General features: G+C 45.9%; 1 protein-coding gene across 1 annotated transcript; it reads left to right on the forward strand.

Annotated features, from left to right (window-relative positions):
• The first annotated feature begins 214 nt into the window (after positions 1–214).
• Positions 215–17,820, forward strand: PHF12 (PHD finger protein 12). Its single transcript, XM_026861578.1, has 13 exons — positions 215–306; positions 1,900–2,287; positions 2,846–2,966; positions 4,099–4,231; positions 4,932–5,096; positions 5,731–5,892; positions 6,993–7,809; positions 9,866–9,988; positions 11,334–11,477; positions 13,525–13,623; positions 14,175–14,257; positions 15,901–16,039; positions 16,615–17,820. Exons 1-13 carry the CDS (start codon positions 256–258, stop codon positions 16,947–16,949), a joined length of 2,760 nt encoding a protein of 919 aa, XP_026717379.1. The 5' UTR covers positions 215–255; the 3' UTR covers positions 16,950–17,820.
• The last annotated feature ends 181 nt before the right edge of the window (positions 17,821–18,001 follow it).

Genomic DNA, 18,001 nt, shown 5'->3' on the forward strand with positions numbered 1-18,001 from the left:
CATTTATCTTTGCTATTCAATTCTAAGACTGTCTTCTGAAATCGCGGAGCGTGTTGCATGGTGGAGCTGAGACGGGTTTCAAGGAAGACTAGCTTGGTAGAGGTGAAGTGGATGTATGGGGAGCATCACTGTAAAGAAAAGGAGGAAGTGCCTGGGGGCGGAAGGGCTGCGTGTACTCGAGAAGAGGCGTTCCAGAAATAACAGTAAAGCATTGCTTTGTATTTCTCTTGTAGCAACCCTCCGCTCAGTGAGGAAATGCTGCCTCCGGGGGAGTGGATGTGTCACCGCTGCACTGTACGCCGCAAGGTAAAGCCTCTCCTAACAGACATGATCCCTGCCCTTCCGACTGTCCATTTGAAACATGAACCCTGTATTTTATACCTTCCTCTCCCTTTATTGTGTATGTATATACCACCAATACTTTCTGTGCTCACAGTTGCAAAGGGCTTTGCTAGAACAGACTTAAAGAAAACTAAGGGGTCTTGATGAGACCCTCATGCTATTTTTAACCTTGCTATTAGGAACCAAAACTGAGATGGCTGCTGTGTTCTTGTCAAGCTGTACCTTTTAAACTGTTTTCCTTCCCCCCACTTCTGGAAAGCAGGGAGAGCTGAGGCACAGTGGGAATGGCTCCCAGGCTCAAGGAGGTGAGCTATCTACAGGTGAAACAGGAGTCCTGTTAATGCAGCTTTGGCATCAGGGCTGTGATTCTGGTTAATGTGTGTTTTTTAGAAGTGTGTGACTTCGCAGCAGTTGCACATCAGCAGAGTGTGAAATCACAGTGAGTTATGATTTCCTGGGCTGTCGAACAGGATGGGGAGGAGATGATTGGGCAAGATTGTGGCTTGTCTTTTTTTTTTTTTCTGCTTGATGCTCTTTCTCCAGGAAGCTGTCTTGCACAATGTAAACATCTCATTGCTGTGACTCTGTAAGACTATGTAGCAGAGGGTTTAGAAACTGTACCAAACTATCTAGCAACTGTTTCCTTGAAGTGACACCCAAAACAGATTGGAAGAAAACTGTGTACTCAGCCTTTTGTTCCTGAAGCAATTGCCTTGTTATGTTTCCAGGGTACTGTTCAACCATCTGCCCACAGTAAAAGTGAAGGCTGCAAATTGAAAAAATAATGACAAAATAAATTAAAAAAGAGAGAAAGAAAAAAGATTCTCAACTTTTCTATATTAAAAATTACCTTGATAACACTTTGTTCCTTTTGCAGACCATTTTAGTGATCGAGTAGGTTGGTTCATCCATATTGGTGATGGTGTCAGGCACTGGAGCAGTGCACAGTTCCCCGTACTAGGCCATGCAGCATCCCCTCCTGTTACAAAATGGATCTCACGGTGATGGCAATGTATTGTTTTCCTCTGCTGCAGTTCTCCCTGCCCAACTTGTTCAAGATTACTGTTGTCAAGGGATAGCAGTGTTGTTTGTATACTGTGCTTGTATTCTCAAGCTGACCTCGTTCCGTAACGGGTTTGGATGCCCTGCCAGGGTTAATAGGCTGCATCATCAATGAACGGTCTACCTGCACAGTCTACCGTGGAGTTTCTCAGCGTTGGCTAGCAAAGTAAACAGAGTTGTCTGATTTGTCAAGTATTTAGGACTAGATGCTGTGAAACATTGTTCTGATCTGGACTCAGATATGGCTATCCTGAAAGGAGAGAGACATGCTAATTTTCTTCCCCATGCTTGGTTCCCTTCAGCTGTTTGGTCATCTGTACTTTAGCTGCAATCAAATTGTTTTTGCTAGATCAAGGCTTTAATGACTTCACAAGGAAGTTGTAGTAAGTGGCTCAAGCCTTTTCAGATGCTCTTTGTCTTCGATTGCATATTTGTCAAGGTTGATGTGCTTTGTTTGTGGCCTCCATGATAAGCCTGCCTATTCATGTCGTGCAGAAGCGAGAACAGAAGAAAGAGCTGGGGCAGGTAAATGGATTGGTGGACAAATCTGGGAAAAGGACCACCTCCCCCACCAGTGACGCAGACCTGTTGGACAGGTCTAGCAGCAGCATCAGGGCTAATGCGCATGCCAGGATCTTGGAAAGGAGAGCAAGCCGGCCTGGCACTCCCACATCCAATGCCAGCACCGAGACCCCCAACTCAGAACAGAATGATGTCGATGAGGACATAATTGACGTGGATGATGACTCTGCCATTGCAGAAATGGACTGTGGGCAGCCCCAGCTGAAGCGGCCCTTTGAGCTTCTTATTGCTGCTGCCATGGAAAGGAACCCAACGCAGTTCCAGTTGCCGAATGAACTGACCTGCACCACAGCACTTCCAGGTGAGCGCTGGCTTGTCTAATGTTGGGCAAGATGTCTGCAGTTGCATCCTGCTGCCATCTTGCCTCTTTTCCCTATTGATTCCTTGGTGGTAGTGGTTCAGTGATGCTCACTGGTGAAAGCAGAGGTTACAGACATGCTCCTGGTCCTCCTCCAGCTGGTGACCTCTTTCAGGTGTGAGCTGTGGGGACACACTGCGCCTCCATCAGCATTTGTGCTAGAGGCTTCCTCTTGTCACTTTAGTCTAGATCATCAGCCTGAAGAAAAAGATTCCACCTGTCAAAATACTTGATTCTGATCTGTGGCATGATAATCTAGTAACTAAGTAATGACTCCATGTATAGGATGTCACTGCAATGATTAAGTATAATATATGCTTGCTTGTCTCTGTCACTTCTGGCTCGATTTAGTGGTTGATAAAAGTTCCTTAAGCAGTTCTTTTTGCCTTTTCTGTTTGCTGCTGTGTGAAATTATTATAATACATTAATATATATTATTATTACCAGAAAACAAATCTCAGCTATGTGGGTAACCCAAGGCCTTTTAAAACTTTCTTTCAGGTACTAGTAAGAGGAGGAGAAAGGAAGAAACCACAGGAAAGAATGTCAAGAAAGCACAACACGAGTTAGACCACAATGGTTTGGTTCCCTTGCCGGTGAAAGTCTGCTTCACATGCAACAGGTACTTGACTCTTCCTTCCAGGGAAGCTGTTTAGTGTAGCTGCACCCTTCACAGGAGCAAAGTTCTGGCTGAAAAAAGTAGATGACCTGTTCCCTTTCCTATTCTTCACTTGCTTACAATCCTCTAAACAAATGGGGGAATAATCATCTCTGCTAAATAGCAGCTGTTTAACTATGGCAAGTGTAGGTGTGCTTTCTGCAGCCCTGTGTGGCTGTAAAGGGCTTTAACATGTAGCCCAAAGAGAGTGAGCCATCTTGTCTTCAGTATTTTTCTACTAAGAAATATTCTGAAATGATGGTGGTTTAGAAATGGAGATATTTGTTTATGGTTCGTGAAGGAAGTATGCGAGGAGGTGACCTTTAGGTAATAGGAATCTACTGAGAGATATATAAGCCCAAGGCAAATAGGAATATTGTGTTGAAATAGTAGATCTGAAAACCAGTACAAAATACTACTGGTTTTTAGAACGGCATAAAAAGCTGCACAGATAAATCCCAATTCAAAATGTCAGTGAAAACAAAAAAAAAAATGTTTCAGCAACCCAGTCGGAGCGAGTTTTGGAAGCAGTCTGGAGACTCGGGAGGGCTTTTGTGGAGCGCAGCTGATGACTTTGTCATAGAGCAAAGACCTTTTTAAAGCCTGGGGAATCAGTTGCAGTCACTTTCTGGAGTTTGAGACTTACTGTGAGAACATCTTGTTCAAGTAAATGTCCCAACTTCACACGATTCATCTGAAGAAAACTGTAATAACCGAAATCTGAAATTTCTTTTTGATCTCTGAATTCTGCTCTAAATGAATTCACTCAGAACTTAACGCACAAGGTCAACTTGAGAAGTTGCTTGTGTGAATCTGACAGGTGCTTGCAGCTTTCCAGCGACTCCTCCTGCCAAAGGACCTCTTTTGCACTGGGAAACCCTCATGTGCACGGGCAAGTCCTTTTGCCTTGAGTGGGTCTTGCAGAAGGTCCATGTAGATCAAGTTACAAATCTGAAGTCTAATTTTAGATGTGAGTAATGTGGTGCAGAGGAGTTGGTGGAGAAACATTAAGCTAAAGTGGCTAGCTGAGTTTGCCTGTGTGTTCAGTTTATGCTCTGTTCTGTATGGGAAATAAGATATGGTGCTCTCTTTGCAGGAGTTGCAGAGTGGCACCTCTAATTCAGTGTGATTATTGCCCACTCCTGTTCCACATGGATTGTCTGGAGCCACCGCTTACTGCCATGCCTCTGGGTAGATGGATGTGCCCAAATCACATAGAACATGTGGTGGTAAGCAGGGCTATGATTGCAGTATGGTAACCGGATGCTGGAGTGGAACCTGGCAGGTCCATTAAAGGACAAAGTACAACAAATGTAAAACAGCTTCTGAGCTCTTATTGATCCCTGTAACGCTTGTAAAGCTCCTGCTGCAAGCAACGCGCTCTCCAAAGGAATATGATGCTGCTATCTGCAATAAAATATAAAGATGGGGGAACTCCTTCCTGTAACTGAAGCTGACAGCTCAGATTGTGGCTTCACTGACAGCTTGTCTAGTTTTTGGACTGGACTCCTTAAGATCTAGATGAGCTTCCAGAACTGTGATACAAAGCAGCACAGTGCTACAAATAGGGGAAGTAATTCTTTGCATGCTTAACCCAAAAAACTTTCATTCCAAGAGGGAGTTTTCATTTGTGGAAAAGCAGTGTACTTGAGACTTAAATACTCAGAAAACAGGGGGCTGAAACAAAGGGCTTGTGCCCAGACAAACTGCTGCTGAGAGCATTGATGCTGATTAGTAGGCCTCTAAATGCTTTTGTATTCATCTCCAGCAATGTGCCCTTTAACAGAAATGGCTAGTGCTGCAGGAAACAAATAGTCTAAAGCTGAGCTGATGCTGTACTGCCAGTGCTACGAGGTGTTATGAAAGTCTTAGGGTACATTAGAGTGACCCGCAGTTCCCTAACTCCTGTGGCATTATCTGATCACCCAGCTGAACCAGAAGAACTTGACCCTGAGTAATCGGTGCCGAGTATTTGACCGGTTCCAGGACACCATATCTCAGCATGTTGTCAAAGTGGATTTCTTAAACCGAATCCATAAGAAACATCCTCCGAATCGCAGAGTTCTTCAATCAGTAAAGAGAAAAGGTTTGAAGGTATGTGTAAACAAGTGGGTGCTGCTGAAACTCCCTGTGTATGTATTCTAGTTGGAAGGGAAACCAGCATGGCCTGTGGGGTAGCCTTTTGGGGCAAGAGGCAGAGGGTGGGGTCTGAATTCATGAGTTGGTGAGAGGTCTGGAAGTCAGCAGTTACTTTTCACTGCGTGTAGGATTTAAGAAGCCCTTTTTCTACCAACCTTAAAGCTCAGCTATTACAAGTAAGCCTTTAAATCTAGCACGAGCATAGAAAGTACAGCACAAAACCTCCTGAAGGTGTCCCAGGCAGAACTGGGGCTGCTGCATTAAACCCCAAAGAGTATTTTCTGCAAAAATGCCTGAAAATTGCCATACTGGTTTCCCTTTGTACTTGGCCTTTTTTGCATGGCTTCTCTTATTCTGTAGCCACCACATTGTACTGAAGTCATGCCTGACCTAAGGGAATAAAACCTATTAATTTCAATGTGGCTGCATCATTTTAAAGTACTCAGTCCTTGAAACTTCTAATGTATTGTCTGCAGGGTTCCTCTGGGTCAGAAAGCAGTAAACATGGAATGTAGTGCTGGTTAGGCACTTCGTTTAGTTATTCTTGAGTAATTGTTCTCACGTGTGATCTTCTTTCTCTACAATGTAGGTTCCTGATGCTATAAAGTCCCAATACCGGCTTCCACCCCCGTTACTTGCACCTGCAGCAATTAGAGATGGCGAGCTGATCTGTAACGGGATCCCTGAGGAACCCTTGCAGAAGCACCTTTTGAACACTGAGCACTTAGCCAGCCAGACAGAACAACAGGAGGTAAATGAAGTCAAATGCTTGGACTCTGTCTGTAGTTGCTTTGGTACAAAGATCCTCTTCCATTTCAGTCGTGATCAGAGCAGTTGTCTAGGAAACCAGTCTCAAAATCATGTCTGAAGGTGATAGCTTGTCTTGTCTCTGACACCCTTGCCCATTAAAACTTCCTTTTGGCTTTCCAGGTGAAATGTAAAACTCCCCATCTGACACTTCAGGGAAGTGGTGAAATAGTCTTTTGGCCTTAAGAGTGGAGTTGAGGGCTTTCTGTCTAGATGTCATTTTTATTTCCTGGCTGAGGGGAAATAATTTCCACTTTGAATACGTAAGGCTGCTCTCTGACATGATTATTTGTGTGTTAACATCACATTTCTGGGCTGCTTTTTGTTGCTGATAGAATAGGACTTCTAAATCAAGGTCAAACGAGTGTTTAAATCTTGTATGAAACTTCTTGCCAGATTCCACACACGAAGGCATGTTGCTTTGCAATCAGTGGTGTAGTCAAGTCCTTCTGTTAGCTCAGGCGGGGTTCTTCTGTACGGCATGTGCATGTTCACCGTGGAGCTTAAAACTTCAAATAAATCTTTTGGTCTTCCTCTACCTTTTGTAAAAGGAAAGGTGCTCTCCACTCCAGCTTTGGCAGGTGACCCCCTATAGCGTGAGGCAGATCAGCATTTCTTTCCAGCATGCTACAGAGTAGGTTGGAGAGTTGTGTTTGGATAGAAGCCTGTATTTGTGAAAGATGTGTTTGTAACTAGCCAGAGTTGCAACACTTAACAAGTGAAGGGGGCGAAGAGTTTGGGGGTGAGGAAGTGTCTGCTGCCTTCTCCCTCCTTTAACCTCAGCTCCTCTGTGTACTGTCCCCAGCACGGTGATAAACAGTACATAATTTTCTTTACGCTTTTGTACCTCTGGACAAAAACTTTATTCTGGTTCTAGACGAGCATCAGAGCAGATGCTGTAGTTCCAGGCTGTCCCTGAGTGGTCGGCAGCACAGTGTGAGGCAGCTGAATGTCTTTGAGCTGGGTGAATGGTTGGAGTAACTGTTGAGGTTTGGAGCATTGTCTGCTGGTGGAGCTAACCTGCACTTTTTTTCTTCCTCCCAGTGGCTCTGTAGTGTTGTTGCGCTCCAGTGCAGCATATTGAAACATTTATCTGCTAAGCAGATGACTTCGCTTTGGGACTCTGAACAAACAGAGAAGGCTGATATTAAGCCTGTTATTGTGGCAGATGGCTCACTCGCCAACCCTTACCAGGCAGCTGACAAGGCACCTACACCTACCCCCTATTCCACGTCATCCTGCACCTCAGGGATTACCACCCAGAATTCCTTGAGCTCCTCGCAATCCCAGCAGACTTTGTCACAAGAAGATGTCAACTGCAGCTCTTGTATAGATAAATCCAAGAAGGTCTCTTCTTGCGGGACTTCGAATGGGCCGACGGCCTCTGACATTAAAGTAAACGGTCCTCATTTCTATGGCGTCTCATCTGAATCTTCAGCACAGTTGACTGACTCTCAGAGGCTAATCGGATCTGGTAATACAATACCTGTTTTGTCTCATCGGCAAACGTGGCCTCGGCCCCTCACGCCCCCAGCAACTTGTGGACTTCTGAATCACACCATAGGAACCATTGTCAAAACGGAGAACGTAGCAGGACCCGTTTCTTGTGCACAAAGGGGTTCTGTGCCGGTCACAAGCATGCCTACGTCCATATCAAGCTCCTGTGCCAGCCTGGAGACCACCAGCACTTTGCAAAGAAAGAATGTGCAGACACAGATAGGACCGCCGCTGACGGCAGACCTGCGATCTATGGGCTCCCCTCTGACCGCCACGAGAGCTCTCACCCCTCCGCAGGCTGTGGGAGACGGCATCTCTGCTGTTGGGTCCACAAACAGATTCTGTTCACCAGCACCACCTTCAGGTACGTGCCGAACGGCTGATCTTGGCCCCCGGGGCTGAGGAAGTGTTCAGGCAAAACTGAACCTCAAGGCTCCAGCACTGTGCCCTCATTTTACTGGAGTTGGGTTTTCTGTGGAGAGCTGGGAGAAGTTTCTCAAATCTCCTCTGTCTTAAGTCCCTTCATGGGATCCACGGGGACATGTTTTTGTTGGCTGCGCATACCTGAGGAGGAGGACTGTCCTGAGATGCAAGATCAGTTTAATTCTGAGAAGCAGTAGTTTTAAATCAGTTGGCTGCTGTATCAACTCCAGGCACTCCGATGCTGCTTTAAAACTACTGATTTGTTTTAAAGCACTAGTTGGATTGTGAGGTAGTCCTCACAAGAGCAGCTGCCTGGCATCTGAGCCTACGATAGATCGCTGTACACGCTAACTTCCAGTGACGGTTGTGTCCCCTAGTACAGCTGTGTTTGAAGTCTCCAGCCGCACAGCCTTGATGTTAGAGAAACGCGGACTTGGGAAGCTGCAGTCTGTTTGGTATCTGCTAGTCTGTTAATACAGGGTAGTTACGGACCTGGATGTACCATCTCTGTCCTGAGTTGCACCCAAAACCCCTGCTGTTAAAGTGTATATACCCAGTCTTCAGTACAAAAGCATCAAGTCGCAGATACTGATAACTGTTGATAGACGTCAAAGTCAGAGTAACTGCCCATAGCTCAAATTTTGCTAGAATAAGCTTTTCCTTAAAGCGTTCTCCTTTTTTTTCCCTTTCCCCCCACCCACTCAGCATTCAAACTAGTAAATCCTTCGAGCAGGTTGGGATGAAGCAGTCGCTGAAAAGCGTGTGACAGAACTGTCTGTCACGTCTCCTGCAGTTTCGAGCTGCTCAGTGGCAGAATTGCGTGGAGTGGCTCAGATCTGGGGGTTGCAAGCAACAGAGGCAACATCTTTTTATTAAATTCCTTAATGAGTAACTTCTGAGCTTTACCTCGTGTTTGGAAGCAGTCCCTGGAGTACTTGGCCTCCTCGCTGAACAAACTTGGCTACTCTGAGGTTGCTAGCGTGACCGTGCCCTGCTTAGAAATTCAAGGCTGGGAGAAGTTTTGGTAGAGGAAATGAGACCATACTATAGAAAACTTCTTGCTTGTGGTTTGAAGAGCACTGCAAGCCCTACATAATTTTGCAGTTACTTAAGATGTTAAATAATTGCTTCTGGTGCAAAGCTTGTGTTCTACAAAATGCAGATTAAAACCTTATTTTGGTGCAATGTCTCTTGGGGAAGGTGTAAATATTTAGGTTTTTCATCTAATATGATGCATATGTATATAACAAATTTTAAATGATGGTGTGCACATTTTGTTGCTGACTACAAAAATACAAATAAAATTCATGACCTTTTTTTTTTTTTTTTGCCATAAACTTCAGGCTTATAGTAGTTGAACTTCTAAGCAAACCAACTCAAGATCTGGTATCAACAACACATTAAAGGGATGTTATTTCCTGGCATTTGCCATTGCCTCTTTCAGCTGCATGGTCACTGCCAAAGCAGTAGGATTTTATTTTGTAAATAGTAAAATATGCTTATGACTGTCACATTCTTACTGGACAGTGAAGTACACCCCAGACTTGATAATCGTGCAGAAAATAATGTGACAATTGTACTTTTTATGCAGTTTCAGACCTAGACAAGCTACTTGGCAAAGTAGTAGTCTCTAGGTTTAGCGAGCTCTTGAAGCTCCTGGGAACTTGATGTTCAACTTTCTTGTCTCTGTAGGACATCAGTCTGTCATTGCTGCTGCTTCAGATAGGGAGTAGGAGCTTAAATGCGTAGGTCCAGAATTCCTCAGACAACTGGAGGTGAGAGGCAGAAGCCTGCAGTTGGCTCTGTTAGAGGCACACACTAGTCCTTCTGTGAGGAGAAGAAAGCTAATGGCCTCTAATTCAGGCCTTTTCAAAGCATGACTATGAGCAAAATTAGTCATTCCCAGCAGCTTGGAAGTGAAGTGCAGCCCGAGGGCTGGGTGCATGTCTCACGAACGTCACAGTGACATATCTTCTCTGCACCATCTTTCTCTGTAGATGGTAAGGTCAGTCCCAGCACCTTATCCATAGGAAGCGCTTTAACTCTACCCTCATCACTCACTTCAAACTCTGCAGCTATGTTGGACCTCACCAGTTCCCTGAAAGCATTTATGGATGGCGGTGAGTATTTAGTTCATTATCAGTCTCTCCTAGCCCTGTGTGTTTGCTTCCCTAGATCATTCGGTCTCTGCTTAAGGAAAAGTTCTAGAGATAAAGAAGGGTTGCAGTCAGGTGAGGGCGGGGCTGGGTATACATTACCTTAAATATGTCACATGCTTCCCTACTTGTAGTGTTGCCAAGGCAGCAAGGCCAATGAAATGTTTCTGCCTGAAGCTTTTCTGAGGAACGATCACAAAGCTAATCACAGCGCTATTGCACGGGCTGCTTTCCAGGTGGAATTCACATGCAGAAACCTGCAGCCCTGCCATGTTGTGGTGCTAGCTGCAATCCAGAGCTGTTCCCGACAGGCTTAAAGTCCAGCAGCAATAGATCTTGTAGTCGAGCAGTCACCTGAGTGGTGATGCTCTAATGGGTCAGTTAATTTTCTGATTTATTTCTGCGTCTGTCAGTCTTCCCCTAGACTGGCTCATTTTTTATTTTCCCTTTGTTACACTTGATAAAAAATGCCAAACCTTAGTGGAGTGACTTCAGGAGGAGGAGATTGCTGAACAGCAATCATCAGTAGCGTAGCAAGGCTGTTGCCAGAGACTTCTACATCTGAAGAACAGCCTTTCTGGCACTGCCAGTGTGACCCTCTTTTCTTGGTTGAACCCCGACCGCTCAACTTGCCCAGACTAACTCTCTGCTATCAGGAAAGGCCATTAATAGCTCTGTCTTCTGCTTGCCATTTTAATTGTCGTTGATGTGGAGAAAGCTCTTGGAAGAAGACGTTAGCCAGCCTACTTGCTGCCAGAAAGCAGACCTCTGTAGGGCTTTACAAATATAAATACTTCAAAGCTATCAGCAACAGATCTGCTTTAAAGCTCAATAATAATATTGTCTGAATTACCCTGTTTGGTTTAATTGACCCTGCTACAAAAGTGTGTGACTCAAGAATGAGCCTGTAGCAGCTTCCTCTGTAATGTAGGGTTAGACTTTCTAACCTGATAATGGAGCTTCACAAGAAGGACCCAACCTGCTGCCCAAAGGGGTGTGATGACCTGTTGATTCTGAGCCAAAATAACAGATTTTCAACTTTTTATCAGTCCTCGTTCACCTAAACTTCTCCTTGCTGCCTGAGTTGTAGCGCTCTGGCCATTCCTGGCACTCTCCTCACACGTTGCTCACAGGAGATGATATGAAGTAATAGATCACCTGTATGTAAGATTCTTGATATTGCAAAATTTGTCAAGTCTTTGCTATTGAAGCAAGTGTCAAGTTTGAAAGCGGGACAGTAAAATCTACTCCAGTTCGGATTGCACCCTTTCCATGAATAACTTACTAATTGCTTTTTGTTTATTAACAGAGATTGAGATAAATATGCTGGATGAGCAGCTGATCAAGTTTCTGGCCTTGCAGAGAATACATCAGCTCTTTCCTTCCAAAGCTCAGTCTCTAGCGAGCAGTGTCAGTTCCCATCAGCAATCTCCTGTGGGAAACCACATTGAAGGTAAGAGCAGCCCTAGAATAGTTGGGTTATGTTGAGCCATGGCTTTTTGGCACTCCCTTGCCTGTTCATCGAAGGAGATCTCCCCCTTCTTCTGCTACCTGATGCCACCTTTCGCATTTCTTTCCTCTCATCCCTCCACTCTAGATATCCACTAGTGAGAAACTCCTGCAGGTCCCTTTACTTAATTACAAATGATGGCAATGAAAATACCTTCAGTAACTTCTGATTTTCTGCTGGAAATCTTTAGTGAAGTTGTGGTTTATTCATCTTAGAATTAACAAGAGATGGGAAGGTTCAGCTGCTTGTTGGTTTTGGTTTGGGGTTATTTTTTTGTCCTCACCTTTGAGATGGGTGAGAGAAATATGCAGATTCCTGCTATCCCTTTCTGGAGAAGTTGCTTGTGAGACAAGCACACGGAACAGGAGGAACTGGGGCACAGAATATGTGACATCATTGCCTGTTCAGAATAATGTCACTGTCAAGCTAAAACACTAAATGCAACTAATGCAAATAACGGAAAACAACTTGTGCTTCTGTTGGAAATCTCCAGATTCCTTAGTTCAGCATTGGCTTTGTTTATGATCGCTGGAATTGGCATGCTGACACCTAAAGCTGCAGGGCAAATGTGGCTGCATGTCCCTCTGCATGCAGCCAGTCCATTTAATCTGCTTTCAAGCACTAACTGGACAGCCTTGTTGTGGGAGCAGTTGTCTGCTCTCCCTTTTGCTAGGCCTGGAGGTAAATATCCAAGATAAGATCTTTAGAAGTCTGTCTGCTAGCAGTCAGTAGCCTTCTTCTGAAACTCTGCTTGCCTGCTCGCTTGCTGCCCTAGCATCACAGCATTCTCGAAATGCTTTGTCAGTCTTTTGAACGCTGCCGTAGGACACAGCACCAGGCTGTGAGATGAGCTGCTTTCCCGTGCTGCTCATAACAGGCAAGTTCTGGAAATTCTTCAGCGGTCTGCCTTTCAAAAGGCAGATTGATGCTGTCTTCACCCATCACCCTTTTTGTGCAGGAATGATGCATCCAGCTGACTGTTTAGCATTGCTGATGAAATATTAGATCCAAAGGCTTTAGTGAGTCCTGTTGAGGCAGCAGAGCCAGGCAGCTGAAAGGCCTCATGCTGGGCAGAGGTGGGAAGCTCCACATTTCAGCTGCGTTGAGTGCTGCGTGTCCAGTGATGCCACTTGGTGTGGCCAATATTCTTGTAGATGTAGGTGACTGCAAGCGATCTCTCGCAATCTTCAGGTTCTGTTCTTTGATTTCACGTTCTTGGTGTCACTGTCATGCAGATGTGATAGCTGGAGGGGCCTAAACTCTACATATGAGCAGCTTATCTCCAAAATACAGCTGCTAAAATCCTGGCCTAGGTCTGTGTGGTCCAGTTTGATATCTATTCTACAGGAGATGATTTTCTGCCCAGTTAATGTGGGTGTGTGAGAGGGTGTGATTTGAACTTGGCTGCCACGGAGCTGCTCTGGAGGCTCAGCCCTGAAAGCAGCTGTTGTCTATTGTACTGTGAGGACCAACCTGTGGGTAAAGGGGTCTGCTTGGTAAATCATCCTGTCCTGGGAGCTGGGTTGGTCCCTGGGCAAGCCCTGTTCAACCCGTGTGTTTTTCCTGCAACTTCCCTAGAAGTGAAATTACAGCTGTTAAGTTGGTGACATTCACCAGCACCAATTTTTTTTTTGAGGTAGCACTTTGACAGTAAGACTCAGCTCTTTGATTACCCAAAGTGGAAGAGATTAGAAAGAAGTTAGTGGTAGGAGGCTTGTGTTTTCCTCAGTGTGGCTCCATTGTGCACACTCTGTATTAATGTTCCCCTAATTGTGTAGGTTGCTGGAGAGAGCAATTGTCTCGGGTGACTGGCAAAAAGATGTTTAATGCACAAACATTTGTAGAGGGTTGGAAATTGCAGTTTAGGCCAAAGCTGACTGCATCCTCCGTAGGATCTGTGCTTTCTGGAGAGTCTAGTGCTGGGGACACTGGGGTCAAGCAGCCTTCCTAGCTGATAACATTGTTCAAGTAGTTTCTCTTTATCTTGCAGCGCAAAGAAAGGAAGTGCAAGCCCGGGCGGTGTTCTATCCTCTGATGGGCTTAGGGGGTGCAGTCAATATGTGCTATCGAACCCTCTACATTGGGACAGGTGAGTAGCTTTTTCCTGCCTTGACCTTTTAGAATCGGGGTGATTCTCCCTGACCCTCCCTAAGTGTTTGCCAAGTGGGCGTTAAAGAAAACGGCTCCATTGTGGCTGCCTCTACTAGTATTCTTCCGCTCCCAAGAAATGAGGAAATTCCCTGTCCCTTGATTCTTTGTGGGACTGTACCACTGTAACCTGGCTGGTATGAAAATCAGTAGAATGGCTGTCCTGGAGGTGTAACGCCTGACTGATGGAGAGGAGAGTTACGGTTTCCTTGCAGGTTTAATTTCTTTTTGCTTAGATTCTTCTGGCCCTCTGGACAGACCCAGTAACTGTGAAATGCTCTTCAACCTTCATGGAGCTGCTAGCCTTCCCTTCCCCCACTGAAACTTTGGTGGCTTATCACAGCATTATTCATGCAGTCCTAGGAGCGGGGACAAAGGCAGTTGCTCCCCTGTTGTTTTGCTAATTGAAGTTTAATTCTGTCTGTTGTTCTCTGCTGCCTGACAGTTTTTTTCTGAAATGAACTGAGCCTGTTTTGTCCTCCCCGTTGACAGGAGCTGATATGGATGTGTGCCTTACAAGCTATGGTCACTGTAACTATGTGTCTGGCAAACACGCCTGCATATTCTACGATGAGGTGAGTGCCTGAGTGTTTGGGGTCTTTTTTTTTTTTTTTTAGAATTTTTATTATTTGGCATGCATGGCAGTGGGAGCTGGAGATGCAGGCAGCAGGTTGTCTTTGTGTGGTGCTCCTTTGTGGGCTACAAAGTAAGAGCCAGGGCTGTGAATGGTTTCACTCCAGTGAAGGCTGCGTCAGCGTTTTCTGTCAAACCCTTTTCTGAAGCACAGAGCTCAGCCAGTGTGATTTCTCTGAGCTAACTGCTTGTGGACAAAGACTGACCACAAGTAAGCACTGTCACTGCTGGTGTCTAGGGAAAGAAAAAGTCGTAGAAACGGTTTGATACTTTTTGATCCAGCTGTGTTGTTAATACAAACTAAGCTTTATGTGTCGACACTGAACCTCAGCTGGAACAAAACAAGGAGCTGCTCTGAGTCTCTTGCTTTCAGGTGTGTGGCGGTGCAAAGTGTTCGTGCCATCTGCAGTACTTGTATAAATTATTTAACTAAAATTTGAGTTAAGCTCTCAGTATTAACCAAGGTCTACAGTTGCTTCTTAACTACAGTCCAGAGATTAGTTTGTCCTTGAGGTAGACTGGTGAGTCTGCCAATAAAAGCACCGCTGGAGATGGCTCTTAACATGGAAACAATCTTTGAAGCAAGATAGTCTTTTACATCACCATTTGTCAACCAGCTACTGAGCAGGATCCAGGATTAACCCACAGCCAGCTTTAGCCATTCCTCCAGTGCACTACAAGCTACAGAACACGCTCAGTAATGGGATCCAGACCTTAAAGCTGTGCTGAAGCATCTCCTCACAGTGGTCAATCCTAGATCAGGCTCTAGGCACTGAACTTCTTCCACACTCCAGCAGGCCTCCCGTGGCTGTGGTGGCTCTGGAGGGAGAATTCCCCCGCCTTAGCTCTGCCTGCTGTTTCTGCTTCTGGCCATTGGCAGCTCATGCTCGGCCTCAGTCTCTGCAGTCTAGCAGGTTACTTGAAAACTTACTCCCTTGTGCATGGGGAGTTTTTGTTACTTGATTAAAGCTCTGTAGTCCCTGGGGGACAAAGTCGTCAGCCCTCAGATGATTCCTGTGAGCAAACCTGAAATCTCCTCCACTCTGTGTGCCCTGCAAAGCTCAGTTAAGCATGATGCTCTTTATGTAATGCTGTGAGTCACGGTAACGTCTCCAGGCATTTCAGTGTCTGCAGAAGGCCTGTAAACCCTGGACTGTCTCTGTCTTGTGGTTGCTGCAGCACACTGGCATCCCTCTTGCCATCTTGAGGCAGCTTTCCAGAGCACATCTCTTCCCTGCTAGGCACAGGTCTTGGGCCAAGTTTGCATCTAGTGTGCCTGTTAAAATGGTGTGCTCACTTTGTGAGAATCAGCTTGAACCCCTGTTTGCAGAAGATCAGTCCAAGGGCAGTAGGTAAACCCCACTTCTCTTCAAAGCTGCTTTGGCCCTCTTGCTGGGAAGTTCTGTGAGCGTGAGCCATGCATGAGGGGCGGGTTGGTGGTCGCTGAAGCTGGAGGATATTTAACTGCTCTTCCTTAACCATCAGCAGTGGTAGGGCGAGAAGGTTTGTGTTTTAGTGCTCCACAGGGTATACACGCACCCTTCTGACTTCATGTCTCCATTCCCTCCTCTTCCCTTTTTGTCAGAATACGAAACATTACGAGCTGTTGAACTACAGTGAGCACGGGACGACCGTGGACAATGTTCTGTATTCGTGTGACTTCTCGGAGAAGATGACGCCCACTCCTCCCAGCAGTATTGTTGCCAAAGTGCAGAGTGTGATAAGTGAGTGTTGAGACAGCGCCAGCCCCACGTAAACACCGCGGGGAGCTGTTAGAGGGGGACAGGAGCTGGTGCAGATCGATTCCTTGTTGGTGCCCTTTGTTCTGCAGCGGTCGCTGTGCCTCTTGCAAAAGGGGGAGTCACTCCACAGCCTGGGTTACACAAGACTTTTCCCTGCGGGCCTGGGGAGTGCCCCAGCCTGCGGAGTACTCCGCTGGTAACCCCTCCTCTGCCTCCGGAGCTCACCGAGCTCCAGGTCCCTGCTTCGCATCGGAGCGAGGGGTTTCCCGTGTGTGTCCTCCCCTCCCGGGCTGTGCCACAGGCACCCCATCCCCACAAGGCTCACTCCTGCTCTCCACCTGACCCACCAAATCGGTGTGTAAATGCCTTGACCCCTCCGGGGCTGTGAGTAGATCCCTGTTCCCTTTTTACCAGCCACTCGCACACGTGTCTGGAGGATCTTACCGCCAAGGCACCTCAGCAGTAGCCCCCGTTGTTGAAAACAAGCTGTCGCTGCCCTGCCTGAATCTTACTGGGTTTTTTGTTGTGGTTTGGTTTTTTTTTCTCCTCTTTTCCAGAACGACATAAAAGCAGAAAACAAGAAGAGGAGCCACATGAAGAAGCTGCTGTGATGAATTCACAGGCGCAAGGGCAGCATCGGAAACCCTGTAACTGCAAAGCCAGCAGCTCCAGCTTAATAGGAGGCAGCGGGGCTGGCTGGGAGGGGACAGCCTTGCTCCACCATGGCAGTTACATCAAGCTGGGCTGCCTGCAGTTTGTTTTCAGCATTACTGAATTTGCGACCAAACAGCCCAAGGGGGACACTGCCTTAGTACAAGATATGGACTTGGAGGAGAAGCTTTCTCTGAAACCCCACCAGGTGCCCGTGCTGCGGTCCAACTCAGTTCCCTAGGAATTTTAGGAAGAGAGCTTTGGAATAAGGAAAAACGCCCTCAGACTCTTGCAATGCAAAAATGTACAAACCGAGGTGGGATTTTGTGTCGGCCCAGAGACTGTTCACACACCGTTTGCATGAAATGAAGAACGTTTAACTTTTTTTAATTTTTCTTTTTTGCTCAAGTTTTAGGGGCATTTGCACATATATTTGTACTATACATTTCATTTTAAAAGGAAAACTGCAGTGAGAGCAGGACGCGTCAGAGCGAGGGGCGACCGCTGTCTGACTCGAGGACTCTCCCTGACAGATAGTTCCCATGCAGTTGTAAAATAATCAGAAACTTGTTCTATTTTGTGCCAGTGACAATAGTTTTATATTAAAAGAGAAATACAGTTTTCATACAGCAAATCTATACAATATCATTGTTTTATTTAATGTAAAGAAGCGCTCTTCTTCCCACAGTTATTTTTCCCATCCCTCCCTGCTATGGTTGCACTACAAGTAGCTACTGTGTATTATGGGCAGTGAGAAATGAGTTCTTTTCCTGGTGTCCATCCTATTTTTATTTCAAATAGGGAAAAGTGTTGGATTCTGTGTAAATACATCAGTGATGGCATTTTTCAATGTTTTAAAGCTGTGTACAGTGCTACATGTGGTATGACGTTCCTCAAATTGTCTATTGTAGCAGATCGTTTGTCGTAACCTGTCTGTCTCTTTTGTTTATATGCCACCCCCCCCCGCCCCGCAGCAGAACAGCTAGTTCCACTGTACATAGTAATTGTAACGTTTTAGACTTTACAGAAACTTTCCTGTATTCTGTATATAAAAAAAAAAAAAAATACTTCACATTCTGTTTTCCGACTGTCTTGTTGTCTTCACTCTTGTCACCACAACCTGGAGCTTTCCCCAGAGTGCCCGAGGGCAGGCGAGGAGCCCGAGGAGGGAGGCACCCGCGTGTCCTGTGTGGGGCCGGGGGAGGGTTTGGCTCGGAAGGTCCCCGCAAGGAGCATTTTCCACTCCGTCTGTCCGCACGTTTCCAGGGACGGGGCATCGCTCTGCGATGCCTG

The sequence above is a fragment of the Athene cunicularia genome (genome assembly GCF_003259725.1).
Source record: "Athene cunicularia isolate RWA chromosome 19 unlocalized genomic scaffold, athCun1 chr19_part1, whole genome shotgun sequence".
Lineage (NCBI taxonomy): Eukaryota > Metazoa > Chordata > Aves > Strigiformes > Strigidae > Athene > Athene cunicularia.

Coding starts and splice junctions, on each gene's coding strand:
- PHF12 (XM_026861578.1), top strand. CDS start 256: ATGCTGCCTCCGGGGGAGTGGATGTGTCACCGCTGCACTGTACGCCGC. Junction 7,810..9,865: donor TTCACCAGCACCACCTTCAG/GTACGTGCCGAA, acceptor CTTTCTCTGTAG/ATGGTAAGGTCAGTCCCAGC. Junction 11,478..13,524: donor TGTGGGAAACCACATTGAAG/GTAAGAGCAGCC, acceptor TTTATCTTGCAG/CGCAAAGAAAGGAAGTGCAA.